Genomic DNA, 23,476 nt, shown 5'->3' on the forward strand with positions numbered 1-23,476 from the left:
GTTAAGTTACTCCTGGATTTTGATATGAGGGATATGGCAGTGATGGCAGTGATTAGGAAGGGACATGTGTGCGTGCATGTGTGCATGCATGTGTGTGTCTACCAGTCAACTCTGGCTTCTGCTGCTTGGCGAATGCATACTACTCCATCCCTTGGGGAGGTTGCCAAGGGATGATAGGAGGGACTACACTTGTGACCATTTCCGTATGCTTCCCCAAGGCCTCCTTCATTGTCCTTTGGGCTCAGAAAGCCATGCAATCCTGGGATGCTTAGAGAAAACGGGAGGTAGAATATGCAACCTTTCTATAGGTTTAAGGAACCCCTGTGAAGTCCTTCCTGCTGTACCCCATCAAAAGAATGCACCCAGCCCGCAGTCAAGTGTGCTAAAGGAGATAAAAAAAAGTACATGAGAGAGGGCATAGAGGGAGGTGTACAAGCTGCTGTGGTGAACACAGTCCACCTGTGTGTCCGGTAGGTGGGCTGGTAGCAGGCAGTACTCATGTCCTCCCAGGCACTGACAGAGGACTTTAACCTTTTGAAGGAGAGTCTTCAGGAGGAACCTGTTACCTTCACTCTCACACTGCCATTCATGTCTACTCTTCTCCCATGGCCACCCAAGAGCAAACAGAAGAAAAGGCAAGATGAGGTAGAGAGAGACCAACCTGTCCCACAGATCCTGCTGCCACACCCAGCTATATCACTCAGGGCTTCTGCAATGAGCCCTTACTTTGGGCTCTATCCTTCCCTATCCTAACCAGTTTGGCTAACCCAGCTATTCCTAGAGTAAAGCATGGGGGCAAGAAAGTGCTTTGCTCAGTAATACTTGGGTTGTTGAAGTGTTTGATTATTTGACTGGTTTTTATTTAAAAAAAAAATCTCAATTGTAATTGATAGTTACTACCATAGTAGTATATTGCCTGTATTTCTACCTCTATAAATGGACTTATGTGCTAGATTTTAATAATCTTAACCTTGGATAAATATACAAGTCTTAAAAGAAACATGGCTTATTTGTGCAAATTGATTGGTTTTGAAACATTGTTAATGCCCTAAAATGTTTTTTGTGGGTGTGAAACAAATGGTAAAAATATTGAATTGGTTCCCCTTATTACAGTACTGAAACAAAGTCTGCTGAATTCATCAAATCATGTTCCTACCCTGATTTTAGATACTTGTGTCTATTAACAAACACTGTGATACTAGGGGGGAAAAAAAAAAAACAACCATGGACAGAGCTTCTGTCTAGGCTCAGCAATCACCAAAAACTTCATTAGGGAAAGCTGCAAAATGAATGGCACCTAGCAGTCAGGACTGGCATGTGGTATTCTGGGTCAAACTGTCTGGCAAATCTGTCCATTTATCCATGCACTCCCTGCAGCAAGCTGAGAGCCCTTCTCAGGCCATGAAACTTCTCTTCCACTAACAGCTTGGGCCTGGGGTCAGGAAAGATACACAAGGAGGACCCCAGGGTAAACCCAGTTCTCTATTTTCTGGGATAGCAAGTCCGGCTCTGGACCTCAGCCCAACCTCCCAATCCCTCCCATCCAATTACGGAGGACCAGGCCTCCTCAGGCATCTGTGCACACCCTGCCCTTCGGAGCCTTGGCACATGCTGTTGGGAGGCTTTCCTGAGCAGGCTATCACCTCCCACTTCCGATCCTCATGAGCTCTCTTGCAGTGTGAAACTTCCCCTACCCCAGTCCCCACTTTTGCTCCACATGGCTCCTCTCCCTTGAAAGGCTAGTGCAGCCACTGCCAAGCACCTTTTCCCATCTCTAGCCTCTGTGACTCTCCATCCAATACCTGGCACTGGTCAGGTGCCACTCTTCATTTCAGACCCACTTTAAGTGGAAAAACATAGGTCATGCAGTAGACTCAGCCCAAGGCCAGGAGTAACCTTTGCATTGAACCTCCCAGACACATCCATTTCGCAGGACAGGAAATCAGGCAGAGGCAAAATCCTGTTCACAGTTCCAGTTGGGGTGTAGAGGGGAAGGGATATAGTGAAGGCCTGGTGGATTCTCTAGCTTTGGTCTCCCCCAGTACTCTGCAACTCTTTTCCCACATTCTTCCACAGCCTTTGGCCCAGGATAGGCCTTTCAGGTACAACTAGCCAGACAGCCTTTAGTCCCAGAAGAGCTGGCTGATGGCAAAGGAGCTGGCCTTGCAGGCCACCTGAACACCCACTGCTGACCTGCCAATCATAAGACTAGACTGTCATGACTCAGTGACAAGTCCCTCAAGCACCATTTGTGGTACAAGCCATTCCTTCCAAGAGAAACTAGGAATGTGTGCACATGAATGAGCAAGGCAGAGCCAGGCACTCTCCTTTGTATGCCTCCCATCCCTTGGGCTTAGTATGGGCCTCAGAGCAAACACCCCTGTGCCTTGGCTGCTGCGTTCTGCTGACACTGCATCTGGGGAACCGTGGCTCCAAGCACTGCTGGAATGCAGGCGGCCGGATGGTTTCTGCTGGCGTGTGTCAGATCAGAGCAAACCCGGGAGACTCTACTGAGAATCCTGCCCAAGACCAGAGGAGTCTTCCTTACCAGGAAACTCAATTTTAAAAGCCCCCAGGGACAATGTCAAAGGGCCGTTCCAGACCACTTTCCCTGGCCAAGCCCCATGTCTGCCTGTGACCCAGGGAAAAGGGACAGCCTGCCAGCCAAGAAGGCGACTTAGAGAGAGGCAGGCAGGCGGATCCCTCAGCTCGCCCACGAGGCGACCACACAGGGCTTCTAAACCAGCTCTGACCCGGGTAGAGAAACCTGGCGCCCGGACCCAATGGCTGGCAGCCCCAAGCACTTCAGAGAGGCCTGGCCAGGGTTAGGACAAGGCCGGTTAGGACGCCCTCTCCTCCCTAGCTTCCTGCTCTCTCTGAAGGATGTGGAGGAGGAGATATGACTGGGGGCAGGGTTCTAGTACAGGAGGAAAGGCCTGGAACTTATAGAGAGCTTCGTGGGAGACCTGGCCACCCAGTCCTGGCCCAGCCACCAAGGGCAGCCAAGGACAGCAGGGGCTCTGGGAAGGCAGGGGCTAGTTCTGTTTCTGGGCCCTGGGCTCGGCAGCCTGACAGCCTGGTGACAGCCCTTGAGAGGCCCAGACGTGCCCAGGCTGAAGCATGAACAGTGTTCTGGTTAGAGCAGACTCGGGGGACCATTCTGGTCTACCCACAAGCCCAGCTGTCTACCCCAAATCCTCCCATCAGTGGCCCGGCACCAGGAGTGTCTGGCCAGCTTGGGATCTCTCATAGCAAGACTTCCTGAGAGACTGATTTCTCATGCTTAAAAAGATGTCATTGCTATCAGGAAGTTCTCTCTGCAGTCTGACCTAAACCCCGCCTCTGAGGAAGCCAACCAATTCAGTTTTCCAGCGTCTTCAGCCTCTGCTTAGGACCTGGGCTTGCTCCTTACCACCCTGGTCCCAGGACCTTCCAGCATTCTGCTGCCTCTTGCACTCCTGTTGAACTTGAACTCGATGTTCTGTTGACTTCCCCCATCCCCAACTTCATCTCCTGGCACGACCCGGGTCTCTTGCCCCACACCTTGGCTGTCTGCCCCCAGGTCTACTCTCTATACCATCATCAGACTGAAATTCTCCAACTCCAACATATCACTGTCATCTTCATCCAGTGGCCCTCATAGCCCTGGAGCTAGAGTTTTGTCTCCTCCCACAGCCTATGAGGCCCCATGCCCTCAACCCTTACATTGCCTCAGCCCTTGACACTCTGGCCTACCAGTGCTTTTCTCTGGCTAGTGTCAACTTCCTGTCACCTCAGCTTCCTGCAAATGCTCCAGGAAGTCCACAGGCTGCCCTAGAGAGAAGCCCTCAAAGAGTAGGAAACAGGGCTGTTTCTTCAGGCTCAGCCAGAGAGGCTGGGCTGGGTGGGAAGACACACCCCCAGCCTGGAAAGTGAAAGCCTTTGCCTTCTCTCCTCCACAGGGCAGCCCTTCCACCCTGAGGCTGCCTGTGCCAAAGGCCAATACCCCGACTCCAGCTGAGCTTTCTGAAAGTACCTGGGAAGGCTGCAGCTCAATACCCATTTGGTGTGGCTATTTCTTCAGGGGATCATCAGTATGCACCAGACGCAAGCTGGTCCCATGGATTCCATCTGTCCCTCACTACCCTTCTGCTGACCCCTAATCCCTGGTCTCATGGGTCAGAACCTTTCAGCAGCAAGGCCCTGGCCCTAGCTAGCACTGCTGACTCCAGGCTCCCAATTAGTAGAGAGCCTTGGGAACCCCCAGCCTTACCAGTGCACTCTACTCTGTGTGGAACAAAATATGGGCTTGGCAGTCAGTCCCAGCCAGGACCTAGAGGCGGCAGCTGGGCAGCCCTGCCCCCACTCACTTCCTGAAGGTTTTCCTTGATTCTGCCAAACCTGAAGGGGATCTTTGGCCCCTCCAGAGCTCCCAGGGGGCAGGTAGCACATGGCTTCTCCAGCCCCTTGGCTGAAGCAGCTCCTCCCCAAGGGCCAGGAGGGGCAGGAAAGGAGGGTCCTAGTCCATACCAGGGGTTTGTTCCATGTGCCTCAGGGACGAGAAAGCATGGGAGGCAGCCCCCAGACCAGTACACTAGGTGGAGTGGACCCTTCTCTACATTCACCCATGGCCTCATGGCCCACAGAGGGGTCCTGCTGGCCAGCTGGCCACGGCAGAGTGTGAGAGGACACTGTGTTCCCAGACTTCACTTCTGCTTTTCCAGAGGTTACTCAACGAAGCTCTCCTGGGGAGCTCAGGGGTTTTCAGGAATTGTGGCCCACTGAATGAAACCAGATGTGAGAACAAGCTCCCTAGAGCCTAGTATGCCCGCCCTGCCATTCACTGCAAGGATGCAGGGCTGTGGAACCTATTCTACCACTCCCCTAGGCAATGGTTGAGGAGTCTGCTTTGAGGACCTGGATTCTACCTCCAATGCTGACTTCCAGAGGCTCAAAGCATGAAAACTCAGATGAACAGCTGTGGAGAGATGGCCAGCCTAGTGGCCCAATGGAGCCTGTACCATCCTGTCCTTTTTGGATATATGTACTGTGCCTGAGCCTCCCCTCTGGGCTTGGAAGACCGGGGAGACCTCTTCTTCACATTAGCTCCAAAGCAGATGTGTGCACTGGCTGGCTAGATCTGCAGGGTCAGAACACCACATCTGGAATCTCAGTGTGGGGGCCACAGCATAGGAACCATTAACTCTGGGATTACCTGGGGCCTGAAGCACAGACTGAGTGTCCTCTTCAGCCCCTGGGCCTCTGCCAGGGCCTATTGCAGGCTTCCTGCAAGTCTCATGTAACATCAGTTGACTGATCAACTCTGCTTTTGAACTCTTCCTATCAAATGCCAACCTTCTCTCCATCCTCACATGCCTGCCCTTCCCCCATCCAGATCCCTGGCACTATTACCCCTCTGCAGACCCATTCTGCTAGACCACTGATTTCACATGGCTCCTTAGGAGGCTGTGTAGAGGGGTTAGAAACGCTGAGCTTTGGAGCCACAAGGATGGGGATTCAGATCCTGTCCCACAGCTTGACCCTAAACAGCTTGTAGAATGTCAAGTTTCAGACTATTTGGCTGGTCACCTGGTTCCTGCAACGACAGCCCTCAGGGTACCCACATGGACAATGAACAGAGGCAGTGGTTTAGAGAGACCTTGAGCACAGTATATTATAGCCCATCCCTCTGGCAGACAGGATCCCACCCAGAGCTTCCCAACTAACACCCACAGCCAGGTGGTTTGTGTTCTGTACTCCAGGCTGTTGCTTAGGCTGTCCTACTTACTCCTTCACAGAATGTGCCTGTTCCTCCTTTCCATGGGCTACCCCAACCCTTCCTCCAGGGCTCTAGCATATCCTCCTGCCTGTCATAGCCTGCAGGGGACCTTGTGCAGCATGGGCATGTAAACACACAGTCCCCACTCTTGCTCTCGGGGGGGGGGGGGGGGGGGGGGAGAACAGGGCTAGCCCAAGATATGGGATGTCTGTCCCCAAGCTCATGTGTTATCTTACTTACCAGCAAGACCACAGCTCTGGATAGACAAAGGTTAATATCCAACTCTGTCCCACCTACCATACCCTGGGCTGCCCTAAGCAACAGTCCTAGGGTCTCAGGGAGCAGGCAGATTGTAGCGTAGTTAAGAGTGGTGTCTGCCCCATGGGAAGCCCCGAGGCTGGCAGGCCAGCAGTCTTGGGAAGAACCTGGAGTCTACTGCTGGCACAGCTGCATGCAAGTTACTGAGTTTCAGTTGACTTAAGGAAGGGTTCCTTCAAGGAAAGGACAGTAAGTTCTCCTTTCTTGGTCCCTGGAACCACATTTTGTTTTGTACTGGAGGCTTTTCAGTGAGGTAAGGCACTGGTGGCAGGGACAAGGGGGCTAACCCACAGAGGCTGCCCAGCTGACATCAGTGGTACCCCCCACCAACATTAGATATACAGATCCAGTGAGAGGATCATCTCCCCCAAATCCAGGAGGCAGCAGGATGTCTGCCTCGGAATCACCACCCTACTCCCTGCTCTAGGACAGGTGGCAAGTGGCAGTGGAGCCACATTTAATTACCTGTATTCTCTCAGGAACACCTCGTCCCTATAGCTGGGACAATGAAAACACCTTTTGCGTCCTATGAGGAAGTCAATTTAGCTGACAGTCAGAAGGGTGCCAGGCAGGCGATGGCCTTATGTGCCAAAGGGAGGGGCAAAACTGGTTACTGCTTCACCCAGGCCAAGTTCTAAAGACACTCTCTTCTGATAGAGCAGAGATCCAACTGGACAGCCTTCGCTAGCCATCCCCATCCTGGCCCTAAGGCTCCATGGGACTGGCATGTTCCAAAAGACACAGGGCTTACTGGATAGCTTCTCTATGTTCCCGGGCCACAGCCTAGCCCAAGAATCAGGAGACTCAGATTAACTCTGGGAGGCAGGGACACACCTCCTCTACTGCTGCCCTGCACTTGGACCTTGAGCAAGCTTTTTCCTCCAGGTTTGCCAATGCAATTGTAGAGTCTGCAGGTTGAAGCTTTGTATTTCCCAAAGACATCAGTTTGCCTTAGTATGAGTAAGAGAGGTAAAGCGGCATAGTCTGGTCAGGTGTCAGCCCAGGAAAGGCCAGTTGTGGCAGTGAGTTGTGCTAAAAAATTGACCCGTGTCTACATTCAGCTCCTAGGTCAGCAGACCTACACCACCTGAGTAATCCTGTCAGTCCTTGATGCTGAACTCTGTTCTACATACACAGAACTCTGGAGGAAGAATGTGAAGGAAAGCAAAGGTTCACTTAGATGAGAGTGAAGGGTAACTCTAGGGCTGCTGTTCTCAGTGAGTTTAAGTCAGGTCAGGCTGGGTCCTGGCTGGAGCATCCTGCAAATTCCATGGTGTCTAGAGCCAGCCCAAAGGAGAGAGTAAGAAATATTAGTTTTGCATTTGACCTAGACCCTGTGGATGGGCTCAGGTGAGCAAGCCTCATTTGGGCTGTGAGGATATGATACTCTGAGTATAGAGCCCCATTCCCTGAAGCTCATAGAAAACGCACAGAGCCCCCAGGTCCGGTGGCAGAGTGATCCATCCCATGCCCAGAAGAGCCAAGAGGCTTGGACCAGGCAGGAAGTAAGCAGTGGCAGTAACCACACAGGCTGGTCCTATATAGCATCCCAGGACTCCTCGTCCACCTACCCAAGGATATGCAGGGGTAGCAGAATATATGCCTGATTGAGCATTATCAGCACTGTGATCCTAAGCTGGACCCTGGAAGGTAGGTGGTCACATATTTGGGGTAGAAGCTAGGTCCAGATGGGAGGTAGAGGCAGGGAGTCTGGGCCTGGCCTGAAGGAGAGAATTTCAGGATCCTCTGTTCCCCTAGACCTGTCCACATGGAAGATAGTTTAAAGCTTAAAGATTTAGGGGTAGAGAAAACAGGTGAGCTGTTACTACGACCTGACAGACTGTAATAAGTCATGAGTTGCAACTCATCTGAATTCCTCTACTTCCACCCATTAAGCTCCAAGCTACATTTTCTATGAGAAGCCCTGAGGGAACAGTAAGGACTCCAGAAGCAGGGCTTCTTTGCCCTGATCATTAAGTCAAGGGCTAGGTGTACTGAGAGATAGCCCAAGAAGCTTTGAGTAAACAAATGAAAGAATTAATGGCCAGGCATGAGAGTGCATGCCTATAATCCCAGTTACTCTGAAATCCCAGCTACTCTAATCCAAGTTACTTGGGAGGATAAGGCAGGACTGTAAGTCAAAGACCAGCCTGTGCAACTTAGCAAGACCCTATCTCAAAATAAAAGTAAGAAAAATTAAAGGAAAAAAAAAAAAAAAACCCACAGAACATAAGAGTGATTGGACCTGGAGCCAAGATAGGTGTCCAGAGACTAAGCCTTTAATTTTATCTAGGCCTCAATTTTCCTCATAAGGTGGTTGTATAAGTTATCTTGGGGAACCTGTCCAACTCTGCTACTGTTCCAGTTTGGTCAGGCCTGGGTCACCCTGACTCCCTGTAACACAACCTTTGAGGGCCATTCAGGGCTTCAGGTGAGACTTGTGGCCTGAGCACACACAGAACAGCCTTGGTGTTTGGCAGGTACAGGGTACGCCCCAGGGCTGTGAAACTGTCACAGCAGCACAGGCTGAGTTGCAGCAGCAAGGACACCACAGATGACTGCTCAGAGGGGAAGCCCCATCAGCCAGCCAAATATAAGGCCTCAGCTGAGGTCAAGGCCTAAAACCATGGCCTGAATGTCCAAGGGGGATGAGGTCTGGGCAAGTACCCAGGGCCTAGCCACAGCTGGCCAGGAAAGCAGTGCCTGGCACCCAGTCAGGACTGTTCCCCACTGACACCCTTTCCCCTGCCGCAAGTCTGCCTGGCTGTCCTCAGGATAACCCACATTCACACAGGGGCAGCCCAGGCCCTTAAGCCCTCCTCTACAGACCTTCAGAGGATCTGTGGGGTGCTGAGTGTGAACAGGCAGAGCATGGATTTGGGATACGCAATAGTAGTCTACCTTAACATAGCACTTTAGAGCCTTGATTTTTCTGGTTCTAAAAGAAGAAAATGGCAGAACTTGGTGGTGCATGCCACCAACAGGCAAAGAGGCAGGAGGATTGCAAGTTCAAGGCCAATCTCAGCAACTTAGTGCCCTAAGCAACTTACTGAGACTGTCTCAAAATAAAGAATAAAAGGGCTGGGAATGTGCCTAAGTGGTAAAGCACCCCTGGGTTCAATCCCCAGTACCAAAAAAATAAAAAAGGAAGATGGCCAACATTCTAGGGCAGGACATATTAAAAAAAAAAAAAAAAAAAAAAAGGTGTAGGGCAAGGAGTAAGAATTGGCCAAGGCAGAGGTCAGGAAAGCCAATGGAAAGGCCCCCAGATGGGGGAGGAGAGTTGTCAATCACTTGATTACAACCCCATTCCCTGCATAACTTCAGGATCTACAGTGTTTTCTTGGAATTTGGATCCCAGGCTTGGGCTCTCCCAGAATCACTTACATATATGTACCAGTATGTGCCCCATATACTCCTATGTATCTATCCTTCAGAGTACCAAAGAAGGAGTCTGTCCTGAGTGCGAATTTTGCCTCTCCTGGACAGACCAGAGTGGCAGGGCAAGAATAGGAAGCACCTATAGAAGAGGACACTTTTGGGAGCTTAAGAAGCATGGCTCTGATTCCTGGGAAGTTTTAAGCTCCTATCTGGAGACCCCAAGATCCCTGGGTGCATAGCTATCACACTGTGCTTGGCTGCTGCTCCAACTCTTGAGAGTTGCCAGCATGACCCAGGCAGTGTAAATGAGGACAGTTTGGTGGTTACAGCTGGAATATCCTACACCAGGCATCAGGACAGATAGCATCAGGAAATGTCCCCTGTCCTTCTCCTTTCCATCCCTAGAAGCCATGGCACAGAACGGTAAGAGCTGGAAGGGATGAACAGACCCAGGAAACACTTATCCATGAGCCCTACATAATCTGAGAGCCCAACTGGAAAGTAAAGACCAGGGCAGAGTCCTAAAGGACACCAGCCAAAGCAAGTGTTGTGTGGAAGAGCAAGAAGCTGGGCCATCTTGGGGTCCTGCCACTCCCCTTCCCCAGGATCTCTGGCAGCAAAGTGATACATGTGCACCCCCTTGTGGACAAAGCAAGGATGGCAAGATCAACAATGAGGAGTCCCACTCTGGTGGCAACAGGGTGCTCCAGTTCCTCCAATTTAATAATGACTCAGACTCCTGTTCCACATCTTCCCAGCCATCAATCCCTGCAAGCATCAGGGCTGCAGATACCTGTAGAGCCATGCAATAATGTTTCATAAAGAACGGGGATTTATGGAACATGAGCCTAGGAAAACCAAAATGGAAACCAAGTGGGTGCAAATCTGGCATGAGGAACTGGTCTGTCCAGCATCAGTATAGACAGAGCTGAGGGGTGAGGCTAAGAGGATAGGGAGGGAAACCTGGGCATTCTCAGCCCACTGCACTCTTGTGCTTCAACTCAGTCAGACCCTCCCAAGTCTACAATTCCCTTTATTCAACATTTAATAAAAGCAGGTGCTTAAAAACTCAGAAACAAGACAATCTGCAACACGGTAATGCCGCTACTCATTATAGGGCCTCAGCTTTTCTTCTTTTATACCCTGCCAGTACCAATACAGAGTTGTCACTCATCTAATCACATTACCATCTGGATAGGGCAGTGTGGTTGAATCTTAACAACCAGCAAGTTGCAAGTAAGTACTTTCTGTTTCACCTTACAGGTGGAAAAACACATATTCAGCATCCCAGAGCCCACCAAAAAGGGAGACACAATCTAAGTCTGGCCCCACATGTAACTCAAAGGAGATTCTGAAAACCCAAAGAGGCCCTAGGACCCTGACCCTGGGCAGGCACAGATGACTTACCAGAAAGTCCACTACAGCATGTCCTTGCAACCTGGCCCTTGATGCACTTGTAACCTGATGCAGGTTGTCCTACAAGCTGGACTGTGGCTAAGCCCCAGATATAACAGGTACAAGATAGAGAAGGGGCCAGGTGCTGCAGCAGGCACCCTGACCATAGCAGGAAGGGGGGGGGGGTGGCCTGATTAGGGCTAGATGCAAAACTATTGGAGGCAGCCAGGTACAATGGCATACACCAGAAATTCCAGTGACTCAGGAGGCTAAGGCAGGAGGATTGCAAGTTCAAGGCCAGCCTCAGCATCTTAGCAAGACCCTGTCTCAAAATAAAAAATAAAAAGGACCGTAGTTCAGTGGTACAGCATCCTTGGATTCAATTCCTAGTACCCAAAACAACAAACAAAAACTATTGGAGGCCTTCAGGGTAATTCTGTTCATTTCATTTCAGGCCTTATGCAGGAGAGAAACTGCTGTTTTGTGTGTGCCACTTAAGAAAACACATGAGACTAATACATTAGAAGTGTTTTATACAAAATGTTTAAAATAAGAAGTTGAGGTATTTCCCTTTCTGCTCTCTGAAAATGTATTCTTCAAGGGATAGGTGACATTTGCCTATTTTCTAAGGTTACCTCAAAGGCCCAAAACAGGGGCTGGGTTGTGGCTCAGTGGTAGAACACTTGCCTAGCATGGGTGAGGACTGGGTTCAATTCTCAGCACTGAATATAAATAAATAAAATAACTAAAACAACAAATAAAAATATTTTTTAAAAAAATGGCCCAAGACATGGATTCAAGCACTGACTCCATCTCAGAAATCAGGCCCAAGAAATTGCTGAATCAACCAAAGAAAAAGTGTGTATTATCACTCACCAGAGCAAGTTCTGACATGACCTCCTGGGGCAGGGCTTATGAAATAGGGTTCTCTGTCCCTGTGAAGATTGTTACTGACTTGACCATAAATAGCTTCCCAGATAAAATCAGGTAAAAGTATATACCAATGCAAGATGCAATCAGTGAAGGGAAAGTGGGAGTAGAGGTGGGGAGAGGCAAAGGAAAAAGAGAAAAATGGGAAGGTAAAGGGACCTGCCCATTCTGTACCTGGTCAGGGATCCTGGGACTCTAGTATGGGAAACAAGTCCAACCCTGTAGGCCCTCAATTACCCACTGGACTCTGTATCTTCAGGTATATAAGAAAGGGGGATTGATGGGGGCTCCCTAAGACTCAGACCAGCCCTACAAGACTCTAAGTAAAAAATCTGTAAGATGAATGCCCCAAGCTAACTAGCACAGGTCTCAGCTTGGAGGGGTGCTGGGTGTGGGTACTTCTCCTTGATGGCTTATATTTTTCTAATTTTCCTTAAATATCTTCATCAGATGTGTTAAATTTTAAAAGTAATATTTGTTCACTCCAATACATTCGAACAATGGAAGAAAACATAAATTTATGTTGTCCAGGTTGTTACTCAGGACAATTTGGTGCCTATACATCTCTGTGCATGCCACCTAGTATTCTACTAAAATGGGATATTATACACAATGCTTCCCAATTTTTCACCTAATATTTCTAAATAATCCCATATGGAACTTCATGCTTTTGAACACTAGCTAGTATTCCACTGTAAGAATACACCATGGTTTATTTAACCATACCTTAACCACATCAGTGGATATGCCATTGGTTCTAGTAGTTTGCTATTACCAATAAGGCTGGTGTGATCACCTCTGTATATGCTATCCTATGCTAATCTACAGTGTACAGTGTTTTAACTAGGGGGTGAAAACTTGCCCCTCAAAGGATCTACAACAAGTCCTCCTTCTACCAACTTAATTTTTTGAAATTTAAAAAAGAAAACAAGAACCAAGTATAAGGGCACATGCCTGTAATCCCAGAGACCAGGCGGCCAAGGCAGGAGGATCCCAAGTTCAAGATCAGCCTCAACAATTTAGTGAGGCCCTAATCAACTTAGTGAGACCCTATCTCAAAATAAAAAATAAAAAGGGCTAGGCTTGTGGCTCAGTGGTAAAGTACCTCTGGATTCAATCCTCAGTACACTGCCATCCCCACCAAAAAAAAAGAAAAGAAAAAAGAAAGAGAAAAAACAGAAGGAAAACATCAACATATCCCACAATTATGCAGATACAAACAGCAGGAACCTGGAGGGAAATCCCTGGATGTTGCTCTCACTGTTCCACTTGCCAAATTAGGCCCCATGCCAGGTGTCCTTGTTAGGCCACACTTGTATCCACTTGGCCTGAAGTTAAAGCTGCTCTCTAGCTGCCTGGCAAGATTTGCGGGTAGCTTCTAAGGTCGTAGCTTCTGAGGTCTTAGCTTCTAAGGCACGCCTGCCCTGGCTGCAAACCAACAGATGGCCAGGCGTGGGTCTAACTGCCACCAGTCAGAGTGTGACTTTCAGATTGGTATCTTTAGTGTTACTTCCCCACATGGCTACCAGCTTGCTGGACTCCTCCCTCAGACATCTGACACACAGTACCTCCTCTCCTACCACCCCATCCATGCCCTAACCTTCTTCTCCCTCAGGATTCCTATCTCAAAATGGCTCCAGCAACTACCCAGTATTTTATGAAGTAAAAAATTTGACTTCTGGGGCTGGGATTGAGGCTCAGTGGTAGAATGCTCGCCTAGCATGTGTGAGGCACTGGGTTCGATCCTTAGCACTACATAAAAATAAAATAAAGGTACTGTGTCTACCTACAACTAAAAAATATATATATTAAAAAAATTAAAACTTGACTTCTAACACCTCTAACCCCTATATATAATAAAAACTAGCCCCATATTGTGGGTTTCATCTCTGATCCAGTCCTTTATGCACGTCAACCACTCTTGCCCTGGTCCAGCCCATGTTCTGTCACCTAGAGAGCTGAAAGAGGCATCAGCAAGAGCCCAGCCTCCAGTCTGGCTCCTCCTGAATCAATCCTCCAGAGCTTCAGTGCACGTTTCTAATTGCATCACACCTCCACCACCCATCCCCTCCACTTCCCTATGCTTCATCCACTGAGGGATCAAGTCCAAGCTGGCTTATAGCAGTCAGATGCCAAACCTCCCTCTTGCCTCTCCCCATCTTCTATCCTCACTCTGGAGACTTTATCCTCTTGGGCGGCAGCAGCAGCAAGCTGGAGGACAGTAATCAAGCCAGCAGGGTGCTATCGACACCACTAATAATCCATGCCATTTCCTTGACAATTGGGCACTGGGGTCTCTTTATGTACTGGTATCACTGTCCAGGGCAGCCAGGACAACACAGATCCTTAGAAACTGGGAGAAAACTTCAGATGGGTGTGGGGCCCAGCTCTTACAGCTCAAAGACTTGTGTTTATTCCCTTTCTTTTACAGTGCAAACTCTCCTTTGGTTATTGCTTTCTATATATGCTTTTTCCAATGCCTCCTGAGTGCCTCTCTTTCTTGTGGTCAATTCAATAACTGTCAGGACTGTGACGTCTTTGGATCACATCTGACTCTGTGGAGTTTAGGACTGAGCTAAGTTCATATTTGCTATCCAAGATTATCTTTTTTCCATCAATTCAACATAATCTCCTTTTTTATTTTTAAAGAATTTTTTTTAGTTGTAGATGGCTACAATATCTTTATTTTATTTATTCATTTTTTTATGTAGTGCTGAGGATCGAACCCAGTGCCTCACATGTACAAGGCAAGCACTCTACCAGTGAGCCACAACCCCAGCCCCAACATAGTCTCTTTTGATAAACAAAATGAAACACACAAAATATTTCCACACAAGACCACGTGTAACAACTTTTAAGATATTTCCCACACATTGACCCTGATCTAACCTAGAAATCTTCCCCCTTCTTTTTTTTTAACCATAGTCCTCATCCCTTCTAAACTGTACATCCTTTCAAGGAAACCAATGGGTTTCTACAGGACATGCAACTATCAAGAGAATGTCAAGGATGTGCCATGCATGTGTACATCCTTGACATGTTCAATTCCTTCCAGTTACCAAAGCTCTTCTGATCCTCCGCAGTTTTGTTCTGAGACTACTAATGCCATTCCTTCTCCCTAGGATAATCTTCCCACTTCCTTAGCTTGGCTGATTTTTTGGTAACAGCTTTACTGAGAAATGATTCATTAGCCATACAATTTTGCCCATCTAAAGTGCACAATTCACAGTTTTCAGTATAATTCAGTTGGGCAACCATCACCATGATCAATGGGAGAACATTTTTATCACCCCAAAAAGAAACCTCATAGGGCTGGGGCTATGGCTCAGCAGTAGCACACTTGCCTGGCATGTGGAGGCACTGGATTTGATTCTCAGCACCGCATATAAATAAATAAAATAAAGGTCTATCAAAAACTAAAAAAAATATATTAAAAAAAAGAAACCTCACAGTCTGTAACTGTCACCCACCAAAGGAACCTGTACCTACGTTGCATTCAGTGCTGTTTTGATGGCCACTGCTCTATTCATTAGACAGTCACACTTGCCCTAAGCAAGGCGACTGTAGCATATTTACATTACCCACTTGCTATGGTTTGCATCCACAATACATCTACAATCTCAAGTGTTCAGAGATGGGGCTTTTGGGGAATGATTGGATCATGAGGGCTCTAATCTCTTGAGTGAAATAATCCATTGATGGCTGAATGGACTTCTAGGAGGTGGGACCTAATTGGAGGAAGTAGGTCATTGGGGGCATGCCATGGAAGAGTTTATCTTCTTCCTTGTCTCTCTCTCCTGTCCTCCCTTCCTTCCTATTATGAGCTGAGCAAATTTGCTTTGCCAGGCCCTTCTGCCGTCAAGTTTCTGCCTTGGACTGAAACCTCTGAAACATACTAAGCGAAACTAAATCTTTTCATCTTTGTTCGTGTCATTATGACAAAAAACTGATTAACACACCACTCAAGGTCTACCATGGCACCTACCTTCTGGAAGTGACAAGAAGAAATGACCACAGTAGGAGTAGCTGACTTTTCTGACTTTAATCAGTACCCAGGTCTGTGCTGGCACTTCACAATCTTAAGAGAAATCCTCTATCTATCTATCTATCTGTCTATCTATCTTGAAATGCAGAAGTAGATGCTATGATGAACAGAAGATAAGTGAATCAGAGGAGGGGGGTAAAAGTGTTCCGGAAGATGGTCAACACATCATACATGTGTGCTTCAACCATAGTCCTGGAGTGTCTAACTCATTGACAGTGAAAAATAATTCTCAGGGGACCATCTAACTCACATAGAAGATCATCACAGGACTCCTCTTAAGAATTAATGATATTTCTTTAGAACAGGAGGGAGATGTCCTGACTGAGCCAAGTTTCAGGTAAAAGTCCTATTCTAATTAGGAAACTGGCATTCTTGTACTTGTCAGCTGCATGCAGCTGCATAGTCTAGCAAGCCATTTGCTTTTCCGTATTTTCTAAGTTTCTGAGTAAAAGGAGAACTAAAGTATACATAAAGAAAAACCCAGAACAATGACCAACCCAGTAGCAATGAGAACCTCTGGGACTCAGATTATGGCCCCCTACATATCATCTTTCAATGTAAAGAACCAGATTTCTTGAGAGAAATGACCCTAAGTGTGGGTCAGGAAATGTTCATCATAGGTTTAGAAGATACTGGCACCCCAGACAGTGAAAGAAAACTCTCAAAGGCTAAGGGGTTGTGTCAAAAAGGCTTGGCAGTTTGTTTAAGCACAGTGATCAAGCACTTGCCTAGCATGTGTGAGACACTGGGTTCAATCCTCAGCACCACATAAAAATAAATAAAATAAAGGTCTACCAACAACTAAAAAAAAAGAAAAGATTTGGCAGCCAACTGAATAAGTCTCAATTGGCAAGAGTTAATCTAAGAATCAGTAAGGTTAACTGACTGAAATGTAAGAAATACATTAAAGCCCATTAATGAATTATGATACTAAACAAATAAACTTTTTAGTCATCCAACATTAGTCATGTTAGAGAACCAGCTCATAATTTTTAAAAAACTTAATTACTGGAAAGAACTAAGAAATTATCCTAAACTTTCCTACATAGACTATATTTCAGGATAATCAAGTAGTTGATTACTGGAAGTTTCCAGGGGTACAAGTATTCAAGTTAGCAATTACAGGAGGATACAGAATTAGAGTATCACCATTTTGAAAACCCTAAAGAAAAAATGGTTCTAGTCAATAAATGTCAATGATTCCTCATGTCAGAAAAAGAACTAGATATCAGGTGCCTCCCAATGGAAGTACAAACATCACCTATTAAGCATTTTTAAAAACATGAATCAAGCCAGAATTTAATCATGTCTCTACATCTAAATACTAATTTACAGGGGCTGAGGTTGTGGCTCAGCGGTAGAGCGCTTACCTAGCATATGCAGGGCCCTGGGTTCGATCCTCAGCACCACATAAAAATAAACAAAATAAAGTTATTTCTCCATCCACAACTAAAAATATTTTTTAAATAATAAAATGAATAAATAAATACTAACTTACATAAAAAACAAGGGAACGGGCTGGGAATGTAGCTAAGTAGTAGAGCTCCTGCTTTGCAGGAGGTATGGGTTAAATCCCTAGCAGGAAAAAAAAAAAAAAAAAAGTCGGGAGGGAGATAAAAAAGGGACAGAGGAACATGTTAAACTATACAGCAGGGATATAATCAGCAAAATTGAGATGGATGGAAAATCTATGATCTATTATTAATCTATTATCTATCAAGTGATTCAACTTCTTCAATAACTAAATAAATAACTATTTTAGAGAGCCTATGTATTAAAATAACTGAGAGCATCAATCAATTGAAATGTATAGGTCATATTTAGATCCTGATTGAAACAAATAAATCTTATTAAAAACTTTTGAGGGCTGTTTTTTAAAATAAGGTAGAATAATAATATTGTGATTATTTTTTTAAAGTAGTCATTACCTTTTTTTGAGTTGCTGAAATACATACAGCTGAAATAATGTTTTCTGAGATTTACTTCAAAACAATTTGGGAATCAGGGGATATGTAGAGATTGATTGATGGATTGATTGATTGAAATAGTGCTGGGGATTGAATCTGGGGCCTTGGGGATGCTAGACAAGTGTTCTACCACTGTTACACTCCTAACCCAAGGGGAACTATTCTTGAAACAAAATTGATAATTACTGTATCAACAAAAATTATAATTTATTTTAAAATTTTTTTTTGTAGTTATGTGTTGACAGCATGCCTTTATTTTATTTATTTTTATGCGGTGCTACGGATCGAACCTAGTGCTTCACACATGCTAGGCAAGCTCTCTGCCACTGAGCTACAGTCCCAGCCTGATAATTGATTATTTTTATATACTCATTATATTATTCCTTTTAATTTGAGTATGTTTGGGGCTGAGGTTGTGGCTCAGAGGTAGAGTGCTCACCTACCATGCGTGAGGCACTGGGTTCGATCCTCAGCACCACATGGAAATAAAATAAAGATATTGTGTCCACCTATAACTAAAAAATAAAAATATTAAAAAATTTGTGTATGTTTGGTAGATATCCATTAAAAAAAGTTTTAAAGAAAATACAAAGGAAAAATAAATTCTGGAGGGTGGGGCTGGAGCCTGATCTACCTCTGAATTTAATAACTTTAATCAAGCAAATTTAGTAACAACGCCATTAGATTGAGCTCAGGGTAGCTGAGAATTCAGGCTCAGAATTGTGGTAATGTCCAAAATACCTGCCTAGCTTTGGTATGAGGCCCAGTAGGCTAGGCAAAGTAGGCCTCCAGGAAGTGTTTCTTGAACAAGCAAGCACACATTTGAACATGGAAGTTGCATTACATTTGCTCCTCTGGTCTGAAACACATTCACTTAGACACATCCAACAAATTCCACAGGCCTCTGTGGAAGCTGATATTCTTTACCCTCACTATTTCTGCCCTCATACCCAGTCCTAAGGAGCCAGAGATTTCCTCACCTGGGTTCAGACTGATTTTTTTTTTTTAAATCTGGATTCCAAGAAGAGTTATAATACTCTAGTTCCCAACAACCTGCCACTGGGGTCTCCTATTGGTCCCTATGAATGGCCTGGCTATTTCTACATTCACTTGCTGATCTCTCTGTCTGAAATGATTTTCCCCCTAGCTGTCTACATGACTGGCTCCTAATTCTTCACATCTCAGCAGAACTTTAACCAGCCATGCTGTCAAAAGAAGATTCCCTATCACTTCTTCGTTGTAAATTATATTTGATCTTTTTTTCTTACTTAACAACAACAACAAAATTAGGGGCTAACACACCAAGACTTTACCATGACCCAAGTTCATGTTAAGCATTTGCTATGGTTTGGATATAGTTTGAATGTCCCTCAAGGCTTCATGTGTTATTTAATCCCCATTGTAAGATATTAAGAGCATGGAAACTTAATCTGACAACAGTGCTTAGAGGGTGGAACCTCAGGAAAGTGATTAGGATTAAAGTCATCAGGGTGGAGCACCCAAGATTGAATCCTGGTGGTTTTACAAGAAAAGGGAGAGGTGTGATGTTGCACACCTGTAATCTCAGTGACTTGGGAGGCTGAAGAAAGAGGACTGCAAATTCAAGGCTCACCTTAGCAATTTAGAGAGGCCCTGTCTCAAAATAAAAAATGAAAAAGAGCTGGGGATGTTGCTCAGTGGTAAAGCACCCTGGAATCAATCCCTAGTTCCAACAAAGAAAGAAAACAGAAGTCATACATACACACATGTGCTCCTATCTCTTGCCATGTAATGCCCAGCACCACCTCAGACTCTGATGGGGTGGTCCTCAAACTTGTACCTCCAGGAACTATAAGCCCAAATAAAGTTCCTTTCTATATAACTCACCCAGCATGTGGTATTGTATTATTAGCTACAACAAAAATGGACTAATCAGCAATTTAATGGAGATTATCTTGCTTAAGTGATAACCACCCCATGAGGTAGGTGCTATTATTACTATAAATTTAGAGATGATGAAAATCAAGACAAAAAGGTTACATACCTTACTTATGGCCATGGGGGCAATGAGGTAACTAGCAATCCCGCCTCTGTAACCACTACACTACACTGATTTCTTAAGGTCTTCCCCTGCCCTGCAGATGTCTACTTCCAGACTATGAAGCTCAAGAGAAAATCATTCAGCAAAGGATCTCAACCCCTATTGGAATGCCTGGCATAAAACAGGTGCTCAGTACCTGAATGAATGAAAACAAAGTAATACTGTATAATTTTTCCTCATAATCTCTGATCTGCCTCTGCTTCCTCCTGTTCCTAGGACAGGATCCAGACTCTAGGAGATATCTAACACATTCAGAAAATCTAAGAGCCATAAAGAGCTTTTCTAACCACCCGTCTCTGTCCCCTCAGTTTATCCAAGGAAAATGACCTCTCTTGGGTCTTTGTCCTATTTCTGAGAATAGACAATCAGGCAACACGCATAATGGAGGATGCATAGGTTTCTGGGGTCCTAAGAGAGAAGGAGGCAGCTGTCAGCCAGAAGATGCCCTGCTAGAATGGAACCCAGAGAAGGCCAGGATACTATATTTGCCCTGCCTTACAAAACAAATAAACACCCCTTGCCAAATGCCCTACACCTTCTGAGAACTGTCCAACACCTGAAACATGTTCCTTGGAAACTTCATCCCCTGGCGCACACCTAAATTCTCATTAGAGACTACAGCCTTCCTTTCCAGCTTCTCTCCCTCTTCTCACAGGGATGGGGAAGCAAAAATATCCAGCAACAGAGCCTAGAGGCCAGGCCTTTGGTATCATCTTCTGAAGCAGAAAAGGCCTTTCTGTTGGAGACAAATAAAATTTATGGTCACTCCTTGCTTCTAGTTAACCTCAGCCTTGAAAAGTCCTGAGCATCCCCAATATACAAAATCCCAAGAACCCCAAACTCTATGTCAAGAACTTCTAGAAAAGTAGCACTGCCAAATGCCATAGGACTTGTGAATGAGTGGAGGGAACAACATTCTAGCCTAGCCTGGCCAATGAGAGTTTCTAAGATGAGGTGATATTGGGGCTGTCCTTCATGGAAACAAGAAGGAAGCAAAGGGAGCAAAAGGCAAAATAATATGGAAAACACAAGCAAACATTTACTGAGTGCTCACTTTGTCCTTGGAGCTTTCTGTGTTTTTGGTGCTGGGTTACATGTTTTACACACAGTAGCTTGTTGACATCTCCCACTCTTTATGAGATAGATGCTGCTAATATACACTTGAAGAAACCAAGGCCCAGAGATGTTAAATAATCCAGTAACTGGTAGGGTTGGAATTCAAACCCAAGTTTGCCTGACTCCGGAATCCCACCACACCAAGTCCTGGGGGAGATGGCTTGTGTGACAAAACAAGGGATCCCTAAATGCCATATTAAATGTTCAAATGGGCCACGTGCTGAGAGTGTTGCAGGAAGAATGGCTTAGTATATTTATGGAGGATTATGGAGGATGGTGGGAAGATGGGAATCCTATGGTCCTAGAAGATGTGCAGGGGAGGGGGAGGCAGCAGCAGGAGTAAGAAAAGATGAAAGAGAAACAAAGCAATTGAATGCTAGGTGATGATCAATGCTATTAACCTTTAGATTTAAGCAAATATCTTCCTCCAGTCCCAGTCCACAAAACTCATATTAATTGCCAACTAGGTGTTATGCCCTGTCCCAGGCAGACTCGCTCTGTTTCTCCTCTTCCCACAATGAATTCAGGTTGCTGGCGGGGCTCCTTGAGCCCAGCATCCTGAAGTGTTCTCCCCTCATTCCCTAGGAACTTTTTCTCCCCAGGGCTGGGGGCTGAACCCAGGGCTTCAGGCACAGCAGGCAAACACTCTACCACTGAGCCATGTCCCCACCCCTCCCCTCATTACCAATTCCACTCACATAAGTAAACTTTTATTGAGGTTTTATGTTAAAATATTAAAAACTACAATTATTATACTTTAACTTCAGTCGGTTTTATATCTTAATAGTACTTATTTTCACTTGACTCGTCTAGTTTGTAAGTTAAATAATAACTGAGCTCACTTTTAACCTCAAAAATTTTTGATGAGATCATTTTCTACAGTGGGTGAGTCATCTGGCCATCTTCCTCCTTCAGCTATAAGCACCTCTGCTTAAAGGTATCACTAGGGGGACAGGGGTGGGAACACACATTCCTGCCCTTTACTACCATCTGGGGGAGGTGAGGGACCTGGAATTAGGACATCTGTGGCAGCTGCACACGAGGAAACCATTCTCACTTTGGAGCAGTGAGATGAAAGAAAGGGGAACCCAGCTTCTGACTACTCTTGTGTAAGAAACCCTGTCCCGACACCCGTCCCGCACCCTTGCTGAGGGGGATTTTTAGACGAATACTTGTGTATGAACTTCCAGATTTGCAGGGCCACCCCTTGTTTTCCCAAACACTTTCTTTAGGAGATACTGCGCAGCCGGCGGTTCAGAGTTCAAAAGAACTTCTCGCTAAACTGGCTCAGCAATCCCCAGGCAGGCGAATGCCAACACACGATGATTTCAAAAGCCTTGGGAGTGGGGAGGATTTTCCGCTTAGCTTCCCTAAACGTTGCCACAGGACAGCTCTCTGGCTACGTCACCATGAAGATGCTTATACCTTGCAAGACCCAACCACTCCTGAGACCCCCAGTTACTAAATGACCAGCACAATCCGGGAAGAGCCAGTCCAAGCAGATGCGAACCATTGCAGTCCTCAAAGCCTTGTTTATGTCCAGGCCCACGCCAAGCCGCAGCTATAGGCAGATCCCCTTCTCTCCCGCCCGCCATCGACTCCCGGATTCCCAGAAAGACCCCTCCCCCTGCTTCCGGTTTCCCGGCCCAGGGCGGCCTCCAGCCTGGCCTTTCAAGGCCTCACGGCTTGGGCCCGCGGCTCACCCTCGAGCGTCTCGCACTGCACCAGGTTGAGGTAGTCCGCCTGGCTGAGCACCCCGGCCTTCAGGCCGCGCACCAGTCCTTCCAAGTAGCCATTATCCACGTTGAAGTAAAGCTCCGGGAAGAACGACATGGCTGCAGCGGGGTCTGCGGGACCAGAGAGCCCCGACCGGCCGGCACACAACGCAACTACAAGATCAGCTGACGCGGCGCCCGCAAAGGGCTGTCAAGAGCGTCAGGTGACGTGCAAGGACCTCACGTGACCACAATAGGGCAGGACTCTGAGCGGCGCACGGCTTCCGGGTGGTTTCCTGAGCAAGCGCAGCGCAAGTGTGAACTGCAGGCGGCCTTCTGGGCGCTTGCGCACTGAAGGGAGATGGGCTTCCCCCCCACCACCAATGGCCTGAGAGCTACTTGAATGTCCGAGAACCACCGCATGGTGGCGCCCGTGGCCGCAGGATTCGGTGGGGGCTCTCTTCCCGCGGTTAGGTGCACCAGGTACTGCAGAAGCCGGCTGGGTAAAAGTGAGAGCGGGAGATGATTCTTATTGTAAAGGTTCCACACTGTTGAATCTAAACCAGGGGAAAAGAGGTCCGGTGGGGGCTGGCTTTGCAGAAGGTCACACTTAGCCGCAAGTGGGTCCTGGACTCAGGCTTATTCTCTACCTGGGAGTTACAGCCCCCGTGCTGGGCTGGGCTGCGCCCAGCTTTTTCCCGCATTTGATGTAGAAGATTTTCCAAGGCTGTATTGAGGCCCCCTTTACTTCCCGCAAAGGTGCCTGGTGCT

The 23,476-nt window shown here is 46.7% G+C and overlaps 1 protein-coding gene across 1 annotated transcript in view; it reads right to left on the reverse strand.

The window, feature by feature from the left end:
* Atp6v0d1 (ATPase H+ transporting V0 subunit d1) overlaps positions 1 to 22,916 on the reverse strand; it is a 38,172-nt gene extending 15,256 nt beyond the window's left edge. The window contains exon 1 of the mRNA XM_027953923.3: positions 22,694 to 22,916. Coding sequence (XP_027809724.1) covers positions 22,694 to 22,823 — 130 coding nt within the window. The 5' untranslated portion in view covers positions 22,824 to 22,916. The remainder of the gene's footprint in view (positions 1 to 22,693) is intronic.
* Positions 22,917 to 23,476: the final 560 nt, after the last annotated feature.

This window comes from Marmota flaviventris, chromosome 18 (assembly GCF_047511675.1).
Source record: "Marmota flaviventris isolate mMarFla1 chromosome 18, mMarFla1.hap1, whole genome shotgun sequence".
Lineage (NCBI taxonomy): Eukaryota > Metazoa > Chordata > Mammalia > Rodentia > Sciuridae > Marmota > Marmota flaviventris.